Source organism: Mercenaria mercenaria, chromosome 11 (genome assembly GCF_021730395.1).
Source record: "Mercenaria mercenaria strain notata chromosome 11, MADL_Memer_1, whole genome shotgun sequence".
NCBI lineage: Eukaryota > Metazoa > Mollusca > Bivalvia > Venerida > Veneridae > Mercenaria > Mercenaria mercenaria.
This window is the reverse complement of record NC_069371.1, coordinates 70,013,969-70,038,431: the sequence shown is the minus strand read 5'-3', so window position 1 is coordinate 70,038,431 and position 24,463 is coordinate 70,013,969. Positions and strand designations below refer to the sequence as shown.

General features: G+C 36.6%; 1 protein-coding gene across 1 annotated transcript in view; it reads right to left on the bottom strand.

The window, feature by feature from the left end:
- Window positions 1–3,301: 3,301 nt before the first annotated feature.
- LOC123532722 (dynein axonemal heavy chain 8-like) overlaps window positions 3,302–24,463 on the bottom strand; it is a 330,542-nt gene continuing 309,380 nt past the window's right edge. The window contains exons 83-90 of the mRNA XM_053518182.1: window positions 13,798–13,914; window positions 13,410–13,511; window positions 12,841–13,001; window positions 12,252–12,408; window positions 7,487–7,639; window positions 7,064–7,253; window positions 4,044–4,165; window positions 3,302–3,728 (exon numbers count right to left, since the gene is read on the bottom strand). Coding sequence (XP_053374157.1) covers window positions 3,441–3,728; window positions 4,044–4,165; window positions 7,064–7,253; window positions 7,487–7,639; window positions 12,252–12,408; window positions 12,841–13,001; window positions 13,410–13,511; window positions 13,798–13,914 — 1,290 coding nt within the window. The 3' untranslated portion in view covers window positions 3,302–3,440. The remainder of the gene's footprint in view (window positions 3,729–4,043; window positions 4,166–7,063; window positions 7,254–7,486; window positions 7,640–12,251; window positions 12,409–12,840; window positions 13,002–13,409; window positions 13,512–13,797; window positions 13,915–24,463) is intronic.

Below are 24,463 nucleotides of genomic sequence, written 5' to 3'. Positions count from 1 at the left end.
TAGGAAAATCTTCAAAAAATTTCTAAAAATAAACCAGAAGGTCTAGATCTTAGATATTTGACATGTAGCATTGCCTAGTAGACTTCTACAAAATTTGTTCAAATCATGACCCCAAGGGTCAAATTGACCCTGCCCCATGGGGTTACCTCATTGTACATAGAAAAATCTTCAGAATTTTCTAAAAATAAACCAGGCCTAGAGCTTAGATATTTGACAGGTAGCATTGCCTAGTGGACCTCTACTAAAGTTGTTCAAATGATGACCCCGCCCCAGGGGTCACTTGATTTTACATAGATTTCTATAGGAAAATCTTCAAAAATTTTAAAAAAATAAACCAGAAGGCCTAGAGCTTAGATATTTGACATGTAGCATTGCCTAGTGGACCTCTACAAAATTTGTTCAAATCATGACCCCTGGGATCAAAATTGACCCCGCCCAAGGGGTCACTTGATATTACATAGGAAAATCTTCCAAATTTTTCTAAAAATAAACCAGAAGGCCTAGATCTTAGATATTTAACATGTAGCATTGCCTAGTGGACTTTTACAAAATTTGTTCAAATCATGACCGCTGGGGTCAAAATTGACCCAGCCCCATGGGTCACTTGATTTTACATAGGAAAATCTTCAAAAAAATTCTAAAAAGAAACCAGAAGGCCTAGATCTTAGATATTTGACATGTAGCATTGCCTAGTAGACTTCTACAAAATTTGTTCAAATCATGACCCCCGGGGTCAAATTGACCTCGCCCCATGGGGTTACATCATTGTACATAGAAAAATCTTCAGAATTTTCTAACAAGAGGGTCATGATGACCCTGGATCGCTCACCTGAGTAATATGAGATACATGTTTCAAATGTCAAACTGATGATAAAATATTAAGTAAGTCAGTGGTCAATGAAATTCAGTTTTACGATTTCTGTGCAAAACTGTGTGTCATCAAAATTTCAAGGCTGTATCTTAAAAACAAGAAAGTAGGTCAGTAGGTCAAGGTCACAGTCAAGTGACATCATATTACTTGGGGTCATCAGGTAATTATAATTAAACAGTCTTGGAAATAGGATCAGATGATTTTTTAAGTGTTTTTCCTATATAACTCACATAATAACTAAGTGACCCCAGGGCGGGGCCTCTTTTAACCCCAGGGGCATAATTTGAACAATTTTGGTAGAGGACTACTAGACAAAGGCATCATACCAAATATCAAAAGCCTAGGTCGTATGGTTTCAGACAAGAAGATTTTTAAAGCTTTTTCCTATATAAGTCTAATAAAACTTGGGACCCCCAGGGCAGGGCTTGTTCTCACCCAAGGGGTATAATTTGAACAATTTTGGTTAAGGACCGTAACACAATGCTACAAACCAAATATCAAAGGTCTACGTGTTGTGGTTTCAGACAAGAAGATTTTTAAACTTTTTTCCTATACAAGTCTATGTAAAACTTGGGACCCCCGGGGCGGGGCCATATTTGACCCCGAGATGATGTTACATACCAAATATCAAAGCCCTAGGCCATGTGGTTTTGTACAAGAAAATTTTCAAAGTTTTCCCTATATAAACCATGTGACCCCCGGAGCAGGGCCATATTTGACCCTAGGGGATAATTTGAACAATTTTGGTAGAGGACTACTAGATGATTCTACACACCAGATATCAAAGCCCTAGGCCCTGTGGTTTTGGACAAGAAGATTTTTAAAGTTTTTCCTTTCGGTTGCCATGGCAACCAGAGTTCTGCATGGAATTCAATTCTTTGAACAATTTTGGAAGGGGGCCACCCAAGGATCATTCCTGTGAAGGTTGGTGTAATTCTGCCCAGTGGTTTTCAAGATTTTTTTAGAAATTGTTGACGCACAACGGACATCAAGCGGTCACAATAGCTCACCTTGTCACTTTGCGACAGGTGAGCTAAAAATTAATCAGGCCTAGAGCTTAGATATTTGACACGTAGCATTGCCTAGTGGACCTCTACTAAAGTTGTTCAAGTGATGACCCCAGGGTCAAAATTGACCCCGCCCCAGGGGTCACTTGATTTTACATAGATTTCTATAGGAAAATCTTCAAAAATTATAAAAAAATAAACCAGAAGGTCTAGAGCTTAGATATTTGACATGTAGCATTGCCTAGTGGACTTCTACAAAATTTGTTCAAATCGTGACCCCTGGGATCAAAATTGACCCCACCCCAGGGGTCACTTGATTTTACACAGGAAAATCTTAAAAAAAAAAAACAGAAGGCCTAGATCTTAGATATTTGACATGTAGCATTGCCTAGTAGACTTCTACAAAATTTGTTCAAATCATGACCCCCTGGGTCAAATTGACCCAGCCCCAGGTGTTACTCGACTGTACATAGGGAAATCTTCATAAATTTGCTAAAAATAAACCAGAAGGCCTAGATCTTAGATATGTAACATTGCCTAGTAGACTTCTACAAACTTGTTCAAATCATGACCCCCGGGGTAAAATTGACCCCGCCTCAGCTGTAACTTAATTGTACATGGAAAATCTTCAAAAAATAAACCAGAAGGCCTAGAGCTTAGATATTTGACATGTAGCATTGCCTAGAGAACCTCTACAAAATTTGTTCAAATCATGACCCCCAGTGCCAAATTGGCCCCACCCCAGGGGTTACTTGATTGTACAAAGGAAAATCTTCCAAAAAATGTCTAGAAATAAAACTAGAAGGCCTACCCTTAGATATTTGGTGTGTAGCATTGCCTAGTGGATCTCTACCAAGTTTGTTCAAATCATGACCCCTGGGTCAAGCTTAAATGCAAATCTTCATAGCAACCATTTAACCAGGTAAGCGATATAGGGCCATCATGGCCCTCTTGTTATTATAAACCTATCTGATCATGGTATTTTCAATTTTCTTTACTTGGAGTTAATATGAAATGAATAATAGAATATGATCAGCAAGTTCATAAATAGGGTTAGCGATTCATGGTTTGAACATACTCTGTCCATTGTGATTTCTTAACAAGTTCTTCTTATCCCCTGCGATAGGTGGAGGGATATATTTGACATCCATCAGTCTTCTGGAGCCATATCTAAGATATGGTTTGGAGTATGTAGATAAAACGATGTAAAAATGTTAACTGTTACAGGGAATTTCCACCCTGCAAGTTTTGGACAGATTGCTATAGGGCAATGTAGCCCTCTAAAATTCATCAGATAGGGCACTGCCTGACCACTGGTCACACATCTTGGGCTCCAATCATGATTATGAGGGAATAGTGGAAGTATAAGAATAGGCAACCTCGAGTCTGCAGCTAATGAGCTCGAACTAAGAGCAAGAAACAATCAAAGTAACATTTTATTCAGTAACAAAACTGTAACAAGTATAATGCCCTTCTGTAAACTAACAGTAAAAATAAGCAGACTTGTAAAATGCAGCAAACTATAGATGTTTGCATCTTGAAAATGTCATAAATATGTAATTCTATTTAATGTCACAAAGTGCAGCAACACCTCTGAGAATCCAGTGGTCTGGACTCTGTGTGGTTTTGAGAACAATGAATGTGATATATGTCAAGTCTGTTCTATGTGGTTTCTTGTATACTGGACACTGGTATAACCTGGGATCTTTTGGTGCTGTCGAGTTGATGGCGTACATGTGAACTACAGGTAGAAGTGTGAACAGGACCTTAGCATGAGATTCTGAAAGTCTACAGTTCTTCCTGTCCCAACTAGCTCCATCAAGATACAAACCATAAATATAAACACCTTCCTGTAAAACAAAATCATAGATGCAGAATGTCCCAGAATAAATTCACCACAATGAAGCTGTATGCTAGATAAAGACAGACAATTCCTTAACATTTACAGGCCAGCTGATCACAACAAAAATTTTCTTTCAATGAAAAAATGTGAAATAGGCATTGTAAAAATCATTCTGTTGGGACTAATTTTTTGTGGAATTTTTACTATAAAAGTTATAAATTTCAATGTTCAATAAAATATTCAAAACTGAGAAATCCCTAAAAATGAGATATATTAAACAGAAATTATTACTTCTTACAGCAGGAGGTCCTGTGATACTTACAGCAGGAGGTCCTGTGATATCCTCCTTGGATGATTTTAGCACATCATTGTGCAAGGTGACAGAATCCAAGGCCCAACCCTTGTGTGCTCTAGTCACTTCTTGTCTCATAGCCGTAAGGAATCCTAAAATAACAAGCAAATTCGATGAATTGGAATCCCCCGCCGAAAGGGTCAGAGTTGAGGAACGGCAAAAAAATATATCCAGCAAAAAGTTAAGAATGTTACCAAGAAGCAAATAATTTCATTAGTCAAAATCAAATTAAAAGAAAATGAATGGTTTGTTTGGGTGGGGCTGGGGGGGTGGGGTGAGGATACAACAGTTTACATGTTGATTATAAATATTGATAGAAAATGAAAAAAAAAAAAAAAAAAAATAAAAAAACATAAAAAAATTGGGGGGGGGGGGGGAACCAGGTGTAGGTACACAACATCACATGTTTATAATAAATGTTCATGGAAAAGAATGAAAGAAGTTTAATGAAATTCTTCCAATTGGTTGGTTTGTTATGTACAGATCTGTGGATTTTTAAACAATTAAAGGGCAATAACTATATGGAAAATTGACCAATCGAAAAAAAACTTGAAGGGCATCGTCGCAGTATCTTGGTTCATGTCTGTTTCAAGTTTGATGAAATTCTACCTGCTAGTTACTGAGAAATGGCTGCAGACAGACATTTTTCATTAAATCAAGGGCAATAACTCTGGCGGAAATTGACCTATCAAAAAAAAAAACTTGACGGGCATCAGCACAGTATCTTGGTTCATGTCTATTTCAAATTTGATGAAATTCTACCTGTTAGTTACTGAGAAATGGCTGCAGACAGACATTTTTTATTAAATCAAGGGCAATAACTCTGAGGGAAATTGACCAATAAAAAAAAAAAACTTGACGGGCATCATCGCAGTATGTTGGTTCATGTTTATTTCAAGTTTCATGAAATTCTACCAAGTAGTTACTGAGAAATGGCTGCGGACTGACGGACGGACGGACGGACAACGCCATTTCAATACCCCCCTCCTGATTTCATCGGCGGGGGATAATAACATCAATAGGTTAAGTGAAATGGTGCCAAACTAAACAGTGGCTCTAGAAGACATAAAACTGTACCAAGTTTATGCTCTTCTGTAAACCAACAGTAAAATGCAGCGAACTAGATATGTTTGCATCTTGAAAATGTCATAAATATGTAATTGCACAAATAAAATGTTGAAAAATGCACACAACACATTATGATGGGATTGCCAGCAAGTGTCTGGGAGATTTCACCATCTGAATAGCTGCATAAAAATGGCCAACCAGCTCAATAGAAAGGGCTACAAATTTCATTAATGCCTTCATACTGGAAAGTATTCAATTGTCAGATAAATATTCCAGTCTTTCCGTACTGAAATACCTTGTCAAAAATAGTGTGCATTGAAGTAACATCATTAGTGCTAGTATATCATACTGTCATTTAATGTAAAACTATGCTGGGAAATACCTAAATCTATTGTCCGAGCCAGTTTTGTTAACATGAATCGCAATAAAAAAGATCTTTCCCATTCGCCTGAAAAAGAAAGCTATTTTCCCAACCCTCGGACAGTGTGGATAAGAAACGAAGCTTGTGCTCATTTTCTAATTCCCCACTGTGCCTCAGGTAAGGCATGCAAGACCTTTATAATAGTCTTAGCATCAACTTTAAACATGCCACTACACTTACACTTCCTTTTCTTCTTCATGACTATGCTAATTATAAAGTTTATTGCACCAAAAGAATAATTATAAATGTAGGTTACATTTCAATAAATGCACATAATGTGACATTCAAATAAAATGTTTTAAAAATGCACACAACACATGATGGAATTGCCAGCAAGTATCTGGGAGATTTCACCATCTGAACAGCTGCATAAAAATGGCCAAGAATAAGTTCCATCAGCTTTTGCACGGATAGGAATTGTAATTTCCTTTCACATATTTCTCACTTAAATAAAAGTTGAAACTAGAGATGCTTTTTGAGAAAAGCGCATGTCTCCCACAACTGCCCCTATGAAAAATGTTAGTTTCTCTAGATGTTTTAGACGAGTGGATCCAATTAGATGGTCTGGATGAGTGGATCCAATCAGTAATTCAAGGGCCATAAATCAAAAGTGCCTGGGCGGATTTGGCTAGTTATCGAACTTGGGTAAGGTCTTATGGCCAAACACATTTTGTCCAAGTTTGGTGAAGATCGGATGAGAAATGTTCGACTCATAGAGCGGACAAGAGTAAACAGGCGGATTTTTTCGGTAATTCAAGGGCCGTAAGTCTAAAATGCCTGGACCGATTTAGCTAGTTATCGAACTTGGCCGAGGTCTCATGGTCAAACACATTTTGTTCAAGTTTGGTGAAGATCGGATGAGAAATGTTCGACTTAGAGTGCGGACAAGAGTAAAAAGGCCGATTTTTCGATAATTCAAGGGCCGTAACTCCAAAATGCCTGGACCGATTTGGCTAGTTTTCGAACTTGGCCGAGGTCTCATGGTCAAACACATTTTATTCAAGTTTGGTGAAGATCGGATGAGAAATGTTTGATTAAGAGTGCGGACATGAGTAAAAAGGCCAATTTTTCGATAATTCAAGGGCCGTAACTCCAAAATGCCTTGACGATTTGGCTAGTTATCGAACCTGGCCGAGGTCTCATGGTCAAACACATTTTGTTTAAGTTTGGTGAAGATTGGATGAGAAATATTCGAATTAGAGTGCGCACAAGAGTAAAAAGACCGATTTTTGGTAATTCAAGGGCCATAACTCCAAGACGCCTGGACCGATTTGGCTAGTTATCGAACTTGGCTGAGGTCTTATGGTCAAACACATTTTGTTTAAGTTTGGTGAAAATCGGATGAGAAATGTTTGACTTAGAGTGCGGACAAGCTTTGTGACAGACACACACAGACTGGAGTAAATCAATATGTCTCCCACACCACTGTGTGGTGGGAGACATAATGAATGGCTAACAAAAGATAAACTACGACACTAGAAAGAGGTATATCATATACAACCTTGAGGATTAAACAGTCCTGTCATCCAGAAAACATCTGGTCTTCCCTGGAAAACCCATCTGAAGAACTGTTCATTTCTTTCTAAAAGTTCAGTATACCAGAATCCTAAAGTGGATGACTGCCAAGACACTTTACGCCACAAGTTGGGTACCTTTGCATCAAACATATTGTCCAAAGCATCTCTGAGGTTCTGAAAATATCAATTAATATGCATCAACAAATTTGACCGCTGAATTAGTTAATAGCACAGTCATAGTTCATAAAAAACTACTGGAATGTAAGGATAATGCTACATGTAATTCCAATCTTTTCATCCAAAAAGGCAGCTGTTGGGCTTGAAATATTGTACTTGGAACTAAATCAAGAGAGAAAATACATGTAAATTTTTAAAGTATGTTTAAGCAACAGCAATACAAAATTTACCTCTGACATAATAATTGTTCCTTCAATGGCCAGTTTGAGATCACTGAGAGTTGCCCTAACAATGCTTATGACTCTCTGCATTCTGTCTATCTCCTGCTTCAGGAAGATATTCAAGGGGTGTAACTGACCCATCTTCTTTAACCTGTCCTTCACCTGAAATTTATAAGGAAAGTAATCACATATACCAATATAGATAAACATCCAAGTTAGAAATTATACTTCAACAAGAGTGCCAGAATGTCACAATATATGCCCGTCACAGCAAATTTATTTACTCTAGCACCTGTATTTGCAGATGTAATTTTAATTTTGTGGTTGTTTAGTAATCATTGTAATTCTTTTGTTTTTCTAAGTGCACAAAAAAACTCCTTACCAGGTAGAGATACCTTAAAATACACCTAAAATTAGAAAGTAACAACTATGTTGTACCACAGAAAAGTGGTCTTGGTTTTTCCCTACGGTCAATTATAAAAAAGTTACAATATAAGTTATTTATAGTAACAACTAAGGGAAGTTAATCTTTAACACAAAAAAAAAAAAAAAAAAAAAAAAAAAAATACAAATTTTTTTTTTTTTAAGTCCACACAAAAATCCTTACCAGATAGAGATTGGTCAAAATACACCTCAAAATTGGATGTAACATGCATGTTGTACTACAGAAAAGTGGTCTCGATTTTTCCCTACGTCTAGTAATGAAAAAGTTACAATATAAGCTATTTATAGTAACAACAAAGGGAAGTAATTCTAAAGAGGGAACTGCGCATGACATTTCGTCTCATGATGGTGTATAATTGTGCCAAGTTACATCAAAATCCCTCTATGCATGAAGAAGAAATGCTTCGGACAGTCATTCTTGTATCTGACCTTTGGCCTCTAAGTGTGACCTTGACCTTAGACCTAGGGACCTGGTTCTTGCACATGACACTCCGTCTTGTGGTGGTGAACATTTGTGCCAAGTTATATCAAAATCCCTCCATGCATGAAGAAGATAAGCTCCGGACAAAGTTTTCATTCTTGTATCCTTTGACCTCTAAGTGTGTCCTTGACCTTAGATCTAGGGACCTGGTTCTTGCGCATGACACTCCGTCTCATGATGATAAACAATTGTGCCAACTTTCATCAAAATCCCTCTATGCATGAAGAAGATATGCTCCAGACAAAGTCATACTTGAATTTGACCTTTGACCTCTAAGTGTGACCTTGACCTTAGACCTAGGGACCTGGTTCTTGCGTATGACACTCTGTCTCATGATGGTGAACAACTGTGCCAAGTTTCATCAAAATCCCTCGATGCATGTAGAAGATATGCTCCGGACAAGGTCTGTGGACGCCGCACGCCCATCCGCCCGCCAGGGGCGTTCCCATAATACGTCCCGTTTTTCAAACGGGCGTATAAAAACTGTTACATAATTTACCTTTTTGTACAAGTATGCATAGTTATGAACAAAGACATACCATTAAAATCCATGTCAAGACACAAATTTCTTTTCACTCATACATTCTGGTCATAATGATTACGAATTTTACTTTCGACCTCAGAGACAAATCAAGACCCATTCATCAATGTTTTAAGTTTGAAATAAGACTTAAGGTAATTCTGCACGTTCAGATCGAAACTTTTTTTACAATGCAGAATTTGATTAAACTCTGATAAAAAACTGGAATATACTAAGAAAATTCAGCAAATAAAAAAGAAAGTTGTGTGCTTGATTCTTTGCTAAACTTATTTGAGAAATTTGGACATCAAACAATTTTTCATAATGGAAGTCTATGTGAAAATCGTAATAACGTTTTTGCGAATAGAAATTTTACTACAAAAAAATGTAGATTTTAATGAAACTTCTGTCGTAAAAAACAGATGGTGAAATAAAATTCACAGGTCTGCGTGCTTATTTTCGAGATATTTGGCCATGATTAAAGTGAACCGCCTATTTCAAGCTAATTTTACGACATTATTTTGAATTATTTAATGTGTTTGATGTTTTAATATCATATTTTAACTTTAGAAAGATAGTAACAGTACCATATCAACAAGAGCTCGTTGAACACGAAATGCCCCCCTTGATGCATTCAGTAATTGCACAAGGAACAGAAATTATATGCTCACTGTAAACAAAAGTTCTACCATTCTGGTTTAATCTGACCTTGACCTTTAACCTATTAACCTAACAAGAGATTACAGAGTGATCTTGGCGCCATCCACTGAGCCATTTTTGGATGTTCCAAATTTCAAAACTAGCTCTGGTCCAAATTTGAAGCCTGTACCTTCAGAAATGTGAAAGTAGGTCACTAGGTCAATCTCAAGATCAAAGTTCATTTCAGTACAGAAAACTATGCTTGTGGTTCAAATCTGAAGGCTGTAGCTTGAGAAATGTGAAAGTAGGTCACTAGGTCAAAAGCAAGGTCAAATTTTACTTTGGAACAAAAAACTATGCATGTGGTCCAAATTTGAAGCCTGTACCTTCAAAAATGTGAAAGTAGGTCACTAGGTCAATAACAAGGTCAAAGTTTTTTTCGGTACACAAACCTATGCATGTGGTCCAAATCTGAAGGCTGTAGCTACAGAAATGTGAAAGTAGGTCACTATGTCAATATCAAGGTCAACTCATGTCAAGGTTCATCTTGCCACACAAAACTATACATGTGGTCCAAATTTGAATGATGTAAGTTATGGACATGAAGGTTCCAAGTTTTTCCCTATGTAAGTCTATATGAACCATATGACCCCTGGGGCAGGGCCATATTTGACCCTAGAGGGATAATTTGAACAAACTTGGTAGAGAACCACTAAATGATGCTACATTACAAAATATCAAAGCCATAGTCTTTGTGGTTTGGACAAGAAGATTTTCAAAGTTTTTCCCTATATAAGTCTAAGTAAACGATGTGACCCCCAGGGCGGAGCCATATTTGACCCTAGGGGAATAATTTGAATAATCTTAGTAGAGGACCACTAGATGATGTCATATACAAAATATTAAAGCCCAAGGCCCTTTGGTTTTGGACAAGAGGTTTTTCAAAGTTTTTTACTATTATAAACCATGTGACCCCCGGGGTGGCGCCATATTTGACCCCAGGGAAATAATCTGAACAATCTTGGTAGAGGACCACTAGATTTTGCTACATAACAAATATCAAAGCCCTAGGCCCTATGGTTTTGGACAAGAAGATCAGAAACTGTTTTAACTGTTCCTGGCCAATGTGACCTTGACCTTTGACCTAATGACCTCAAAATCAATAGGGTCATCTGCTGGTCATGGCCAACCTATCAATTTTCCTGACACTAGGCCAAAGCATTCTAGAGTTATTGCCTGGAAACCATTTTACTGTTCCTGGTCACTGTGACCTTGACCTTTGACATACTGACCTCAAAATCAATAGGGGTCATCTGCTGGTCATGACCAACCTCCCTATCAATTTTCGTGACCCTAGGCCTAAGCGTTCTTGAGTTATAATCGATAAACCGTTTTACTGTTCAGGGGCACTGTGACCTTGAATAATAACATACTGACCTCAAAATCAATAGGGGTCATCTGCTGGTCATTACCAACCTCCCTATCAACTTTCATGATCCTAGGCCCAAGTGTTCTTGAGTTATCATCCGGAAACCGTTTTACTACTCGGGGTCACTGTGACCTTGACCTTTGACATACAGACCTTAAAATCAATAGGGGTCATCTGCTGGTGATGACCAACCTCCCTATCACCTTTCATGATCCTAGGCCCAAGCGTTCTTGAGTTATCATCCGGAAACGGATTGGTCTACATTCCGACCGACCGACCGACCGACCTACCGACCGACATCTGCAAAACAATATATCCCTCCTTCTTCGAAGGGGGGCATAATAAATTTACTCACAGTTTGCCATTAATTCTTAAATGTTTTTCATTTCTGTACCGTACGGAGTATCCAGACTTTATTCTACGTTTTCCAGATAAATGATGTTATGCCATCACTTCCAGTTTTTCAAACGTGCAAAACTACCTTGAAGTTAAAAATGCTAAAATAAATGTTCTTTCTGCTCACTTATGAATAAATTAGTATAGACTGGAATGAGCCTTTGCATGAATGTAATGAGCCTTTTCATGAATGTGCATTATGCTGCTACAGAAAAATCAGTAAATTGCTGACGTTTTTAAGTTTCAAACTCGAAATATTATGAACATGAGCCCCAGTGTTGTTTGCGACACATAATTTCAAGCAATGTTTAATTTAACTAGATGCCCACAGGCAACATCTCGAGCCCACCTCCTGATCCATAACTGTGACCTTGACCTTTGAGATAGTCAGTCTCATTGACTTAAACATTCATGTAAAATATAAACAAGATTCCTCAATGCATATCAAAGTTATGGGCTAGATAAGATCTGACATGACCTTTGACCTCCAACTGTGACCTTGAACTTCAAGATAGGAACCTGGGGTGTGCGCACGACACTCCGTTTCACTGAGATTAACATTCATGCCAAATATAAACAAGATTCCTTAATGCATGTCAAAGTTACGGGCTGGAAAAGATCTGACATGACCTTTGACCTCAAACTGTGGCCTTGACCTTTGAGATAGGAACTTGGGCTTTGTGCATGACACTCCTTCTCACTGAGGTGTCCAGACAAACAAATCCGGATGGACAGACGTACATACATACACCGAACAGCCATTTGGACAACTATGTCTTCGCATCCGCAAGCAGGCTCGACAAAAACGAATTTAACAAAGATTCTTTTAGATATTTGTTTTGCTCTCAACATCAACCGAGCTTACTTCATGGGGTTTGTAGTCAGCAGGAAGTTTATCAAGCATGTCCTCTGCCATTCTGAACACAACAGATTCTCTTGTCTCTCCAGCTCCAGCACCCCCTTCCTTAGGTTGTATACTCATAATAGTGTCCAAGATACTGGCAGCCATATTTGTTTGGTACCTGAAAATGTACCAGATAATTTATTTTTCAAACTGTCAGATACTAAGTTTGTAAATTGTAACATCTACCATTTCAGTTTGAATAATACATTCTTTCAGAATAATTTTCACGTTTAAGGGAACAATCATCAATGACTAAAATATTATCAGAAAGCCATCAAAACTTTGAACATTAGTCATTTATAAAATGATTTTCATTTTCATCTGCAGGAGTCCAGGCTTTATCTATATTATTCAGATAAATGATGTTACGCCAATACTTCCGGTTGATCAGACATGCAGAACTACCTTAACTTGAGACATTACAGAAACTAATATTTTATTCTTAACATTTATTTCCATTTTTAGTGGGTTAAAAAGCAGACAGCAAGCAGTCTATTAAATAAAGCTAGAGCTCTAGACTCGTAAATGTATTGAAGGGCAGGGTTCTTACGTGATATCTGCATTAGGATGTAAACCAAAAGCCTCTGGGGAGTCAACTAATGGTAAGTTCTCTATATATGTCATGAACTGGTCATATGACTTCACTTTTGGTATCTTGTACCCGGTGTAAAACTGGAAGTTGTCTGTAAACATGAATTCCCCAAACCATACCTGAAAAATTACATTATTCTTTTTAATATATGGCTTCATTAAGATACAATCAGAAAGAGATTCATTGAAATAGTTAATAGCTTATATTTATGTATTTTAGGTGGAGCAATCATGTTTCAAATTAAAGATCTCCACACTAAGGTTGAATACTATGCTCACATTGTTGGCTGCACCAAACTTTTCAGACTTCTGATGAGAAAAGAAGTAACTTGTTTACAAATTTCAGCAATAAAACACATGCAGTAGGTTAAGGTTGCTTTAAACCTTTTTTTAACTATTCTATGTTCCCTTCCACCTAAAACTAATTTATGGCCATTGACTTTCCATGTACAACCATTCCTTTAATTCATTAAGTTTTTTTCCATAATATATGGCAATAAAAGACAATGGCTTTCACTTTTCACATACTCTAGCAAATGTATTTAGAAGTCTCTTGTCATAATCATCGGTAACTCTTCCTCCATACTGAACCTCTCCAAGCATGTAGCGTACTGTAACCCAAGACACACCCTGTAATATACACAATAAATATCATTACATCGTAAGACTGTGTATTAGTGCATTCAATTTTTGTTTAGGTAAAAAAAAATCAAATATTTTTGCCAAATAAGCTGCAGTTACTAAATCAAACCTTTTTTGTTAGCTTAACATAGTACATTATTATTTACATGTATCTAAATGATATGCATTTTTCAGCACATTTTTTGTCAGTTGAAACATATTTTACCTTACTCAGAAGCTAATTAGAAAAAACAATAAAATAAAGAATTTTGACTGCACTATCATGGTGTGTTACCTTTTTTATATCTATATCATCCAGATGGTTCTGACAGAACTGAACACTGGCCTGCCAATCTGAGGAGTTAAACTCATATGGAATGTTCCAACCTAATGGACCAAACTTTCTACGCTCCTGTTCCAAAAAAAAAAAAAAAAATTATATTAAGATCAGGTTTCATTGATTTTAAGTCATAAAATATCTAGTGACTCTCAATAACCATATAATTATATCAAGAACAAGGTAATTACACTTCCATATTTATATGAATATGGCATCTTATACAGAATATTTTCTGTAGAATTCAACTATGGAGAAATTGTTTTTTGGGTTTAATGCCATTTTTCAACAGTATTTCAGTTATGTAATGACAGACAGTTAACTTAACCTGTGTTCCTTGATTCTGTACTGGTAGAATTCTGTACAAACCTGTTCTCTGCAAGTAACTGCCAACTTTCAAACATGAATTAGAAGTGTAGGATGAATTATTTCAGACACAATGTCTGTCATCAAGTTATCACAAAGAACAAACACCTGGCTTGGGGATCTAACTAACAACCCTGTGATCCATAGATCTGTGCTCTCCCTATTGAGCTAAGCAGGCGGGCTTGGAGAATTTGTAGTGTACTGTATAAATTAATACATCTAAAGCAGACCTTTTATTAAACCAGTAAATTGTCTAAGTTTTAGTACAATAAACAATTATACACACTAAGAAGCCAGACTGTCACTGTATATATACCATGGCAACAAAAAAAACAAGAAGGTCATGATGACCCTGAATCGCTCACCTGAGTAATATGAGCCACATGTTTAAAATAGCAAACTGATGCTAAAATATTAGAAAGTAGGTCACACTCATGGTCACAGAGAGTCAGTTTTAAGATTGGTGTGCAAAACTGTACATGTCATCCAAATTTCAAGGCTGTATCTTAAAAAACAATAATATAGGTCATTAGGTCGAGGTCACAGTCAAGTGACCCCTAATCACTTGGGGTCATCAGGTGATTATAATTAAGCAGTCTAGGAAATATGATCTGACAATTTTTGAAGTATTTATTCCTATATAACTCATATAATACGTGACCCCCAGGGTAGGGCCTCTTTTCACCCAAGGGGCATAATTTGAACAGTCTTGTTAGAGATCAACTAGGCAATGCTACATACCAAATATCAAAGGCCTATGCTTTGAACTTTCAGACAAGAAGAATTTTTTTCCCTATAGATATGTCAATGTTAAATTTCGGACCCCTAGGGCTGGGCCTCTTTTCACCCCAGGGGCATAATTTGAACAAATTTGGTAGAGGAACACTAGGCAATGCAACATACCAAATATCAAAAGCCTATGCCTTGCAGTTTCAGGCAAGAAGATTTTTAAAGTTTTTACTTATATAAGTCTAAGTAAAACTTGAGAACCCCCGGAGCAGGCCCGGGCCTCTTTTCACCCCAGGGTAATAATTTGAACAATTTTGGTACAGGACCACAAGGCAATGCTACATACCAAATATCAAAGGCCTAGGTCTTGTGGTTTCAGGCAAGAGGTTTTTTCCTATTAAGTCTATGTAAAACTTGTGACCCTGGGGGTGGGCCTCTCTTCACCCCAGGGGCACAATTTGTATAATCTTATTAGAGGACCATTAGATGTCATGTTACATGCCAAATATCAAGGCTCTATGCCTTGCAGTTTTGAACTAGAAGATTTTTAAAGTTTTTCCTTTCAGTTGCCATGGCAACCTGAGTTCTGCATGGAATGAAATTCTTTGAATAATTTTGAAAGGGAAACACCCAAGGATTATTCCTGTGAAGTTTAGCGTAATTCTGCCCAGTGGTTTTCAAGATGAAGATTTTTTTAGAAAATGTTGATGGACGACTGACAGCGGACATTGAGCGGTCACAAAAGCTCACCATGAATCTTTGGCTCAGGTGAGCTAAAAACACTAGAAGAATGGTTAGGCAAACTTCTACTATGTAACAATAAGAAATGTGTAATATTGTAGCTAGGTGAATCAGAAGAATGTAGCAGGAAATAGTGCAAAGAACTGTGCAATATTGTAGCTAGGTGATTCAGAAGAAATGTAGCAGGAAATAGTGCAAAGAACTGTGCATTATTTCAAGACAGAAATTAATACCAACAAACCAAATAAAGAATTCAGTTTATAATTATGACATGTTTATTCAATATTATATTATGTTACAGACTTAAAGTTGGCGTAATCTGACCGCAAAAGAGAAGTACATTTGCTTAAATTCCACTGGTCGTCAACTAATTGCCATATGGAATTTATTATTAATCAAAGAAAACTCATGGTGCCGGTGTAATGAAGTATTTCGACCCCCATAGAATTATGACCCCCCGGTCATTTTTCTATAGAAAAAGTGACCCCCCGGTCATAGTATTATGACCTCCAGATCATAGTACTATGACTCCCCCACGTGAAGTAAACTGAACCTCACGAAGAATATTGACTCCCATAAAAAAACGACCCCCAGTCATTTGGTCAAATTTAGTGATAACTCATGTATCTAAGGCCTAATTGCTGCATTTTATGCCCCCACTCGGGATAGGGGTGGGGGGGGGCATATAGATTTGCCCTTGTCCGTCCGTCCTTCCGTTTGACCATTAGCCCCAGATACCATCACTTGACACAGAAATCAGAGCATTCCGCAACGGGAAAAGGGATTCTTTTTCTAGACGCTGTATCTTGGTGTATACATTTTTTTCAGGAAAATAACAATTCACAATACGTTCACAAAACACACCAGTGTCAATAATCCCTGCAAACTTCCGTATGAAATAATTCTTCAGAAGAAAACTGCACAAGAAACTGCTAGCATAGAACTTAGTATTAATAGAAGTTGCAATACTTAGCAGTGGCAGTAAAGTACGGCAACGGCAACAATAGAAAGTAGTAGTAGTAGTAGTAGTAGTAGTAGTGGCAGTTGCAGTAGTAGCAGCAGCAGCAGCAGCAGCAGCAGAGGAATAAGTGACAGCAACAACAGCAGCAGGAGAAGAAGAGGTAGATGTACAAGACGTATTAGTGGAAGCAGGTATAGTAGTATCAGTAGTACCAGTTGTAGTAGTAGTAGTAGTAGTAGTAGTAGTAGAAGAAGAAGAAGTACATGTAGTAATAGCAATAGAAGTAGGGGCACCAGTAGTAGTAGTACAATCAAAATGTTAACTATTGGTAATGGAGGGTATTAGAGTTGTAGATCTAGTAAAATTGTCCGTTAGGTTTGGTGGGGATCACTTTTTAATAGATATTATCGTCGAAAGTCTTTTTAGGAGCCGGTGTTTTACACGGAAAGAGTAACTTTTTTAAATAGAATAATGTCTGGGAATCAATATTGTATGAGAGTTCGAATGTAGTAATTTCGGCAGTGAGTATTTTACATGGAAGGGGTCACTTTTTCTATAGAATAATAACCGGGGTCGTTATTCTATGAGATTCGAAGGGAGTTATCTTTAGGGAGTCAGTATTTTACTTGGAGGGGGTCAGTTTTTCTATAGAATAATGACCGGGGGTCGTTATTCTATAGAGTTTTCAAAGGGAGTCAGTTTTTTATAAGGGGAGTCAATATTTTACAGGAAAGGAGTCACATTTTCTATAGAATAATGACCGGGGGGTCGTTATTCTATGGGGGTCGAAATACTTCATTACACCGGCAACAGGACAGTGTCACTCTCTTACAATTCAACTATTATTTAATATCATATCTATATGTATTCTCTATTATATTATTATGCCAGTATATGTCCATATATGCTATTCATACTCCTATGTCAGTATATATATATATCTCCATATATACTGTTCATACTCCTATGTATATATATCTCCCCATATATATGTTAAGCATACTCCTCAGTATATATATATCTCCATATATACTGTTCATACTCTTATGTATATATCTCCCCATATATATGTTAAGCATACTCCTCAGTATATATATATCTCCATATATACTGTTCATACTCCTATGTATATATATCTCCCCATATATATGTTAAGCATACTCCTCAGTATATATATATATCCATATATACTGTTCATACTATGTATATATCTCCCTATATATATGTTAACCATACTCCTCAGTATATATATATCTCCATATATACTGTTCCTAATTAAATACTTCATCTCCGCTTTAGGTCCACCTGTTCCCAGCAGACAGAAAGCATCTTATTAATGAAAATTTGAGAATGTGCCAAATAGAGGATGGCATCCCTCCAAAATTGGTCATCTCAAAGAATACAGGTATTCTTAGAGCCATATTAAGGAGAGAAGAAAACCAACCAGACCTATATTTTGAAGATAAATTTATAAAATTTAAGAGTGACACCATCCCATCGCCAGAAGCCTAGAATTTTCTGCTTACTTTAAATTGCGGCACCTAAACTTAAGTTTGATTTATGGAAATAGTTTATTGTTAATTCATTAGCTCCAAGACTTCATCCATTTCAAAAAGTCAATACAGTTTTGAAATACTTCCATTTTCTTATGTATGTACACTTTTAAATATGAAAATAGCTGATTGTTAGTTTGATAGCTCCAAGACTTAATCCATTTCAAAAAGTCAATACAGTTTTGAAATACTTCCATTTTCTTATGTATGTACACTTTTAAATATGAAAATAGCTGATTGTTAGTTTGATAGCTCCAAGACTTCATCCATTTCGAAAAGTCAGTACAGTTTTGAAATACTTCCATTTTCTTATGTATGTACACTTACAAATATGAAAATAGCTGATTGTTAGTTCGATAGCTCCAAGACTTCATCCATTTCAAAAAGTCAATACAGTTTTGAAATACTTCCATTTTCTTATGTATGTACACTTTTAAATATGAAAATAGCTGATTGTTAGTTCGATAGCTCCAAGACTTCATCCATTTCGAAAAGTCAGTACAGTTTTGAAATACTTCCATTTTCTTATTGTATGTACACTTTTTAAATATATAATAGTTAATTGTTAGTTCATTAGCTCCAAGACTTCACCCCTTTCAAAAAGTCAACAGTTTTAAATCACTTCCATTTACTTATGTATGTACACTTTTTAGATCACTTCCATGTACTTAAATACAATGCACACTGTCTATTGCTGAAGTGTTAAAAATCACTGCTGTTTGTCTTGCCTTGACATGGAATCATTGGTTTGACTTCAAGCTCTGCACGCTATGAATGGCTCTGTAGATGCACTGTCATTTATTTTATTTTTTTCTGAAATATATAAAACTCTGAGACAGAAAACAGTAACAGATTCACTTAAACATGTACATGCATGTAGATAAAGTTATTTTAATGAAAATGTAGTGATGCAATGAAATCATATATCATTAACCTTGTGGGTGTGGCAGGCGGGTTTAATTTTCTAAATTTTTTGTTCGATGTTGCTTTCAACTCATGTGAAATCAAGAGGAGATAACTTTTGGAACACTTCCTGTCGAAGAGTTATAAGGAAGGACAACACCAGGAATAAAATATTACAATAATACACAGTAACCTCCCTTGATACCAAACAATTACCGTATTTCTGCTAAAATAAACTGGGCTTTATTGTACAAGACAATAAGCCGCATTATTTCAAGACAGAAATTAATACCAACAAACCAAATAAAGAATTCAGTTTATAATTATGACATGTTTATTCAATATTATATTATGATGAATTCAGTACATTATACAAAGTTGATATAAAACAATACTGAAATACATTTTACAATGCAAAATGTCACAGACTTAAAGTTGGCGTAATCTGACCGCAAAAGAGAAGTACATTTGCTTAAATTCCACTGGTCGTCAACTAACTGCCATATGGAATTTATTATTAATCAAAGAAAACTCATGGTGCCGGCGACAGGACAGTGTCACTCTCTTACAATTCAACTATTATTTAATATCATATCTATATGTATTCTGTATTATATTATTATGCCAGTATATCTCCATATATGCTATTCATACTCCTATGTCAGTATATATATATCTCCATATACAGTGTAACTTCCGAAAACCGAACGACCTCCGGACCAGCCTATAAGTTCAGTTTTTGGAAGTTTCTGGAATTCAGAAGTTTGAAAGTTTGTAGGCAAAGTGGACGTGGTGCACAAGAGTTATGTTTTCTTACACGTAGGATGAAGGAGATTTTTATCCTTTTAATTTTACAATTTCATATTAATTAATTAATTAGATAATTAATTAATTATTTACAAACATTAAGAATGATAAATACATAAATAACAAGTATAAAAAGAAACAACAGAACTTTAATAATAGCATTTACGCAAACATTTTTGCACTTACATTTTACCATCTTTGGAGTCCCGAGTTCGTAAACATTAAATTTTAATCATGGTTGATAATGCATAGTTTAATCAATGTAACTAATCATTTAAAACATATATCTTTCTTTTGTTCAAACATTAAGAAAGATTTTAACACATAAGAGATTTAATTCATCACGTTTTCATAAATTGAATACAAATGAAAACTAGAAAATGCTTTTGTAAAAAAGCGCATGTCTCCCCCAATGCAAAGTCCTATAGGCAAGAGGTTAATAGGGGTCAGGAGCGAAAGTCAAAGAGACACTGATGGTTGGCTGCAATAGGGATCATCTACTTGGCATGTCCAGTCATCCCGCTAAATTTCAACACTCTTGGCCTAGTGGTTCTCAAGTCACTGTTCAGGCTCCTGTGACCTTGACCTTTGACTAAGTGACCTCAAACTAAGTAGGGGTCATCTACTCTGCATGAGCAATCATCCTATTAAGTTTCAACATTCTGGGTCAAGTGGTACTCAAGTTATTTCCAAAAAATGATTTCACATGAACAGGCCACTGTGACCTTGATCTTTAATAGACTGGCCCCAAAATCAATAGGGGTCATCTACTCTGCATGTTCAATCATCCTATTAAGTTTCAACATTCTGGGTCAAGTGGTTCTCTAGTTATTGATTGGAAATGGTTTTCAATGTTCAGGCCCCTGTGACCTTGACCTTTCACAGAGTGACCCCAAAATTGTTAGGGGTCATCTACTCTGCATGAGCAATCATCCTATTAAGTTTCAACATTCTGGGTCAAGTGGTTCTCAAGTTACTGACCGGAAATGGTTTTCAATGTTCAGGCCCCTGTGACCTTGACCTCTAATGGAGTGACCCCAAAATCGATAGGGGTCATCTACTTTGCATGTACAATCATCCTATGAAGTTTCAACATTCTGGGTCAAGTGGTTCTCTAGTTATTGATCGGAAAATGTTTTCCATGTTCAGGCCCCTGTGACCTTGACCTTTGACGGAGTGACCCCAAAATCAATAGGGGTCATCTACTCTTCATGATCAATCATCCTATGAAGTTTCAACATTCTGGGTCAAGTGGTTCTCTAGTTATTGATCGGAAATGGTTTTCAATGTTCAGGCCCCTGTGACCTTGACCTTTGACGGAGTGACCCCAAAATCAATAGAGGTCATCTACTCTTCATGGCCAATCATCCTATGAAGTTTCAACATTCTGGGTCAAGTGGTTCTCTAGTTATTGATCGGAAATGGTTTTCAATGTTCAGGCCCCTGTGACTTTGACCTTTGACGGAGTGACCCCAAAAACAATAGGGGTCGTCTACTTCAGCAGCCCTACAACCCCATGAAGTTTGAAGGTTCTAGGTCAAATGGTTCTCCAGTTATTGCTCGGAAATGAAGTGTGACGTACGGACGGACGGAAGGACGGACGGAGGGACAGGGCAAAAACAATATCGCTAATTACTTCCTTACTTTTGCATCAAATGATCATTGTGATTATATAGCGTGTCAAAATAAACGTGCACCGCTAATAAATAAACAAAAGAACATGTTGACAGCGTTTCTGGATTATCAGGTGACACTTTTAATCCAGCAAATATTTTGCTGTTCGGTTTTCAGAAGTAAATTTTAGTGTTAAAATACAAACTGTGCTTCAAAAATCGTCCGGTTTTCAGAATTCGGAAGTTCCGGTTTTCAGAGGTTAAAAATTTATAGAAATAAGAACAGAAAAAAACGGGACCTTGACTTTCCTGCGGTTTTCAAAGGTTTCCGGTTTTCAGAAGGTCCAGTTTTCGGAAGTTACACTGTATACTGTTCATACTCCTATGTATATATATCTCCCCATATATATGTTAAGCATACTCCTCAGTATATATATATCTCCATATATACTGTTCATACTCCTATGTATATATCTCCCCATATACTCCTCAGTATATATATATATCTCCATATATACTGTTCATACTCCTATGTATATATATCTCCCCATATATATGTTAAGCATACTCCTCAGTATATATATATATCTCCATATATACTGTTCATACTCCTATGTATATATCTCCCTATATATATATGTTAACCATACTCCTAAGTATATATATATATCTCCATATATACTGTTCCTAATTAAATACTTCATCTCTGCTTTAGGTCCACCTGTTCCCAGCAGACAGAAAGCATCTTATTAATGAAAATTTGAGAATGTGCCAAATAGAGGATGGCATCCCTCCAAAATTGGTCATCTCAAAGAATACAGGTATTCTTAGAGCCATATTAAGGAGAGAAGAAAACCAACCAGACCTATATTTTGAAGATAAATTTATAAAATTTGAGAGTGACACCATCCCATCGCCAGAAGCCTAGAATTTTCCGCCACAACAAAGTGCGTGAGCAATTTGTCCCCCAAAATTGTAGGCTTAACCACTAATGAATTTTTTATCATGTTGGGTCAGTAAGCTTGCAATTGCCTCACCAATATTCAAAATGAATAACTCATTGCCAACATCTGATAAATGAACTTTATCAACATGAAACATACCAGGAGTGTCTGTATCAATTGATTTAACAAAGAGTGATCTCCCATTTGTGTAAGACAACACAGCTTGAAATTGTTCGATTAACTTTCTGTCTTTTGCTATTCATTTTTTTGTGAAATTCAACAGATGAAAAATTTTGACTCCAAGACAATCTTGGGAGAATAAATACCCAAACAACTAATGATTTTGGAAAACTCTGTAACAGATACTGTATTTCAGATTTCAAAATTCTAGCGATTTTACACTGATTAGTGTTTGAAATGTTATTTCCACCTACATGTATGAAAATAATATCTGGATTCTTTCCTTGAATTAAGCCATGCTGTAATTTTTGATGGAGATCTTCAACTCTAAGACCACTGTGGCCTTCCCAATCAATGTTAAATTCATCAAAACTTTTCCTGTTACGAATACCAAAACGTGCCCCTGACCATCGGATGATAGAGTCCCCCACCATCCATATTTCTGCAAATAAACCCATATATCAATAATTGTGGCAATTGCAAGCTGTACCAAACTACTTTGTTCATTGTTGTAATCTTATATAACGAGTATATGAATTTGAAGACCAACGACCCATCAGCTTTATCTTGTCATCAGAAAATCCCTGAAGAGCAAGATCTGTTGCTCGACCAATACGAAAGCTGTGTGATAAGATTTTTGAGGAAAAAACAGCTTTTCTGCATGCCTTAGATAACACGGATGAGAATTGATATCTTGTAAGTGACGATCCATTTGCATGGCAGAAAAAATGGTCTGATGATAGAGGAGCCAAAGCTGCATACTTCTTCAATGAAGTAATACATGCCTGTTTCATCATTGTTTGGGATGCGGACATATACTGGTTTCCCTGTTTGATTTGTTTTACTGACTCGTAAACGTATGGTTACAGCATTATTTGTTTTGTCAAAAATTACATCCCTTTTATTGAGTGCTCTGCTTTTAGTACTACTTGAGCAAATAACAAGTTCACTTATTCTGAACAATCCAAAATATGCTAAGTAAAATGCTGCTTTGAAGAGTACTGACTCAAAATCTGTATAACACACATTATTCAACACTTCTACAAGTTTGTTCAACATAGCTATGGAAACGGGGGCTCTGTAATCTTGCCTATGCCTTAGACGTTTACGTCCCTCCAACATTTTCCTGATAACAAAACTCTCAGATGGGTTGTAATAGCCTCTTATTTTATGTACAAAACTGATTCCAGACATATATAACATAATTGTAGAAGGGGCATAATTTTTTTCAAAACAGTATGCAATGTACCAAATAAGCTGGGTATAAGTGGTACTGGCCAGTCACATGGCAGGCGATATATTATCCTAAAATTGTTAAAATTGTTGATAGCGGTGCTGTAAGCCATGCCCGTGCTGTCTGATACACTAAACTTAATTAAGCTAACAGCTCGTTGCTGAATATTTGCCACAGACGGGGCTCCAGTATGCACGGATTCGGATTTGCATTTGGGGCGAGTGTCAGAAATCTGCCCATCTGAAAACGAGACAAGGCATCAGTTATTGAATTTTTAGTGCCAGGTACATGTTCTGCCTTAATCACTATGTTCAACTGTAAACATTTTAGAGTTAAATTTCTGATCAAGACCATCACTAAATCAGACTTTGATGTCATTTTGTTAATGATATGGCAGACTGACATATTATCAGATCTAAAACATAACTTTTTGTTTCTCAGTTCATTTCCCCATGTAAATATAGATACAGCAATTGGAAATAATTCAAGAACATGCAGTGATATCAGCAGTATAGCCATGTTTGTGCCAGTCTTGGGGCCATCTCTTGGACATCAATTTGCCAGCAAAATATATACCAAATCCTGATACCTTA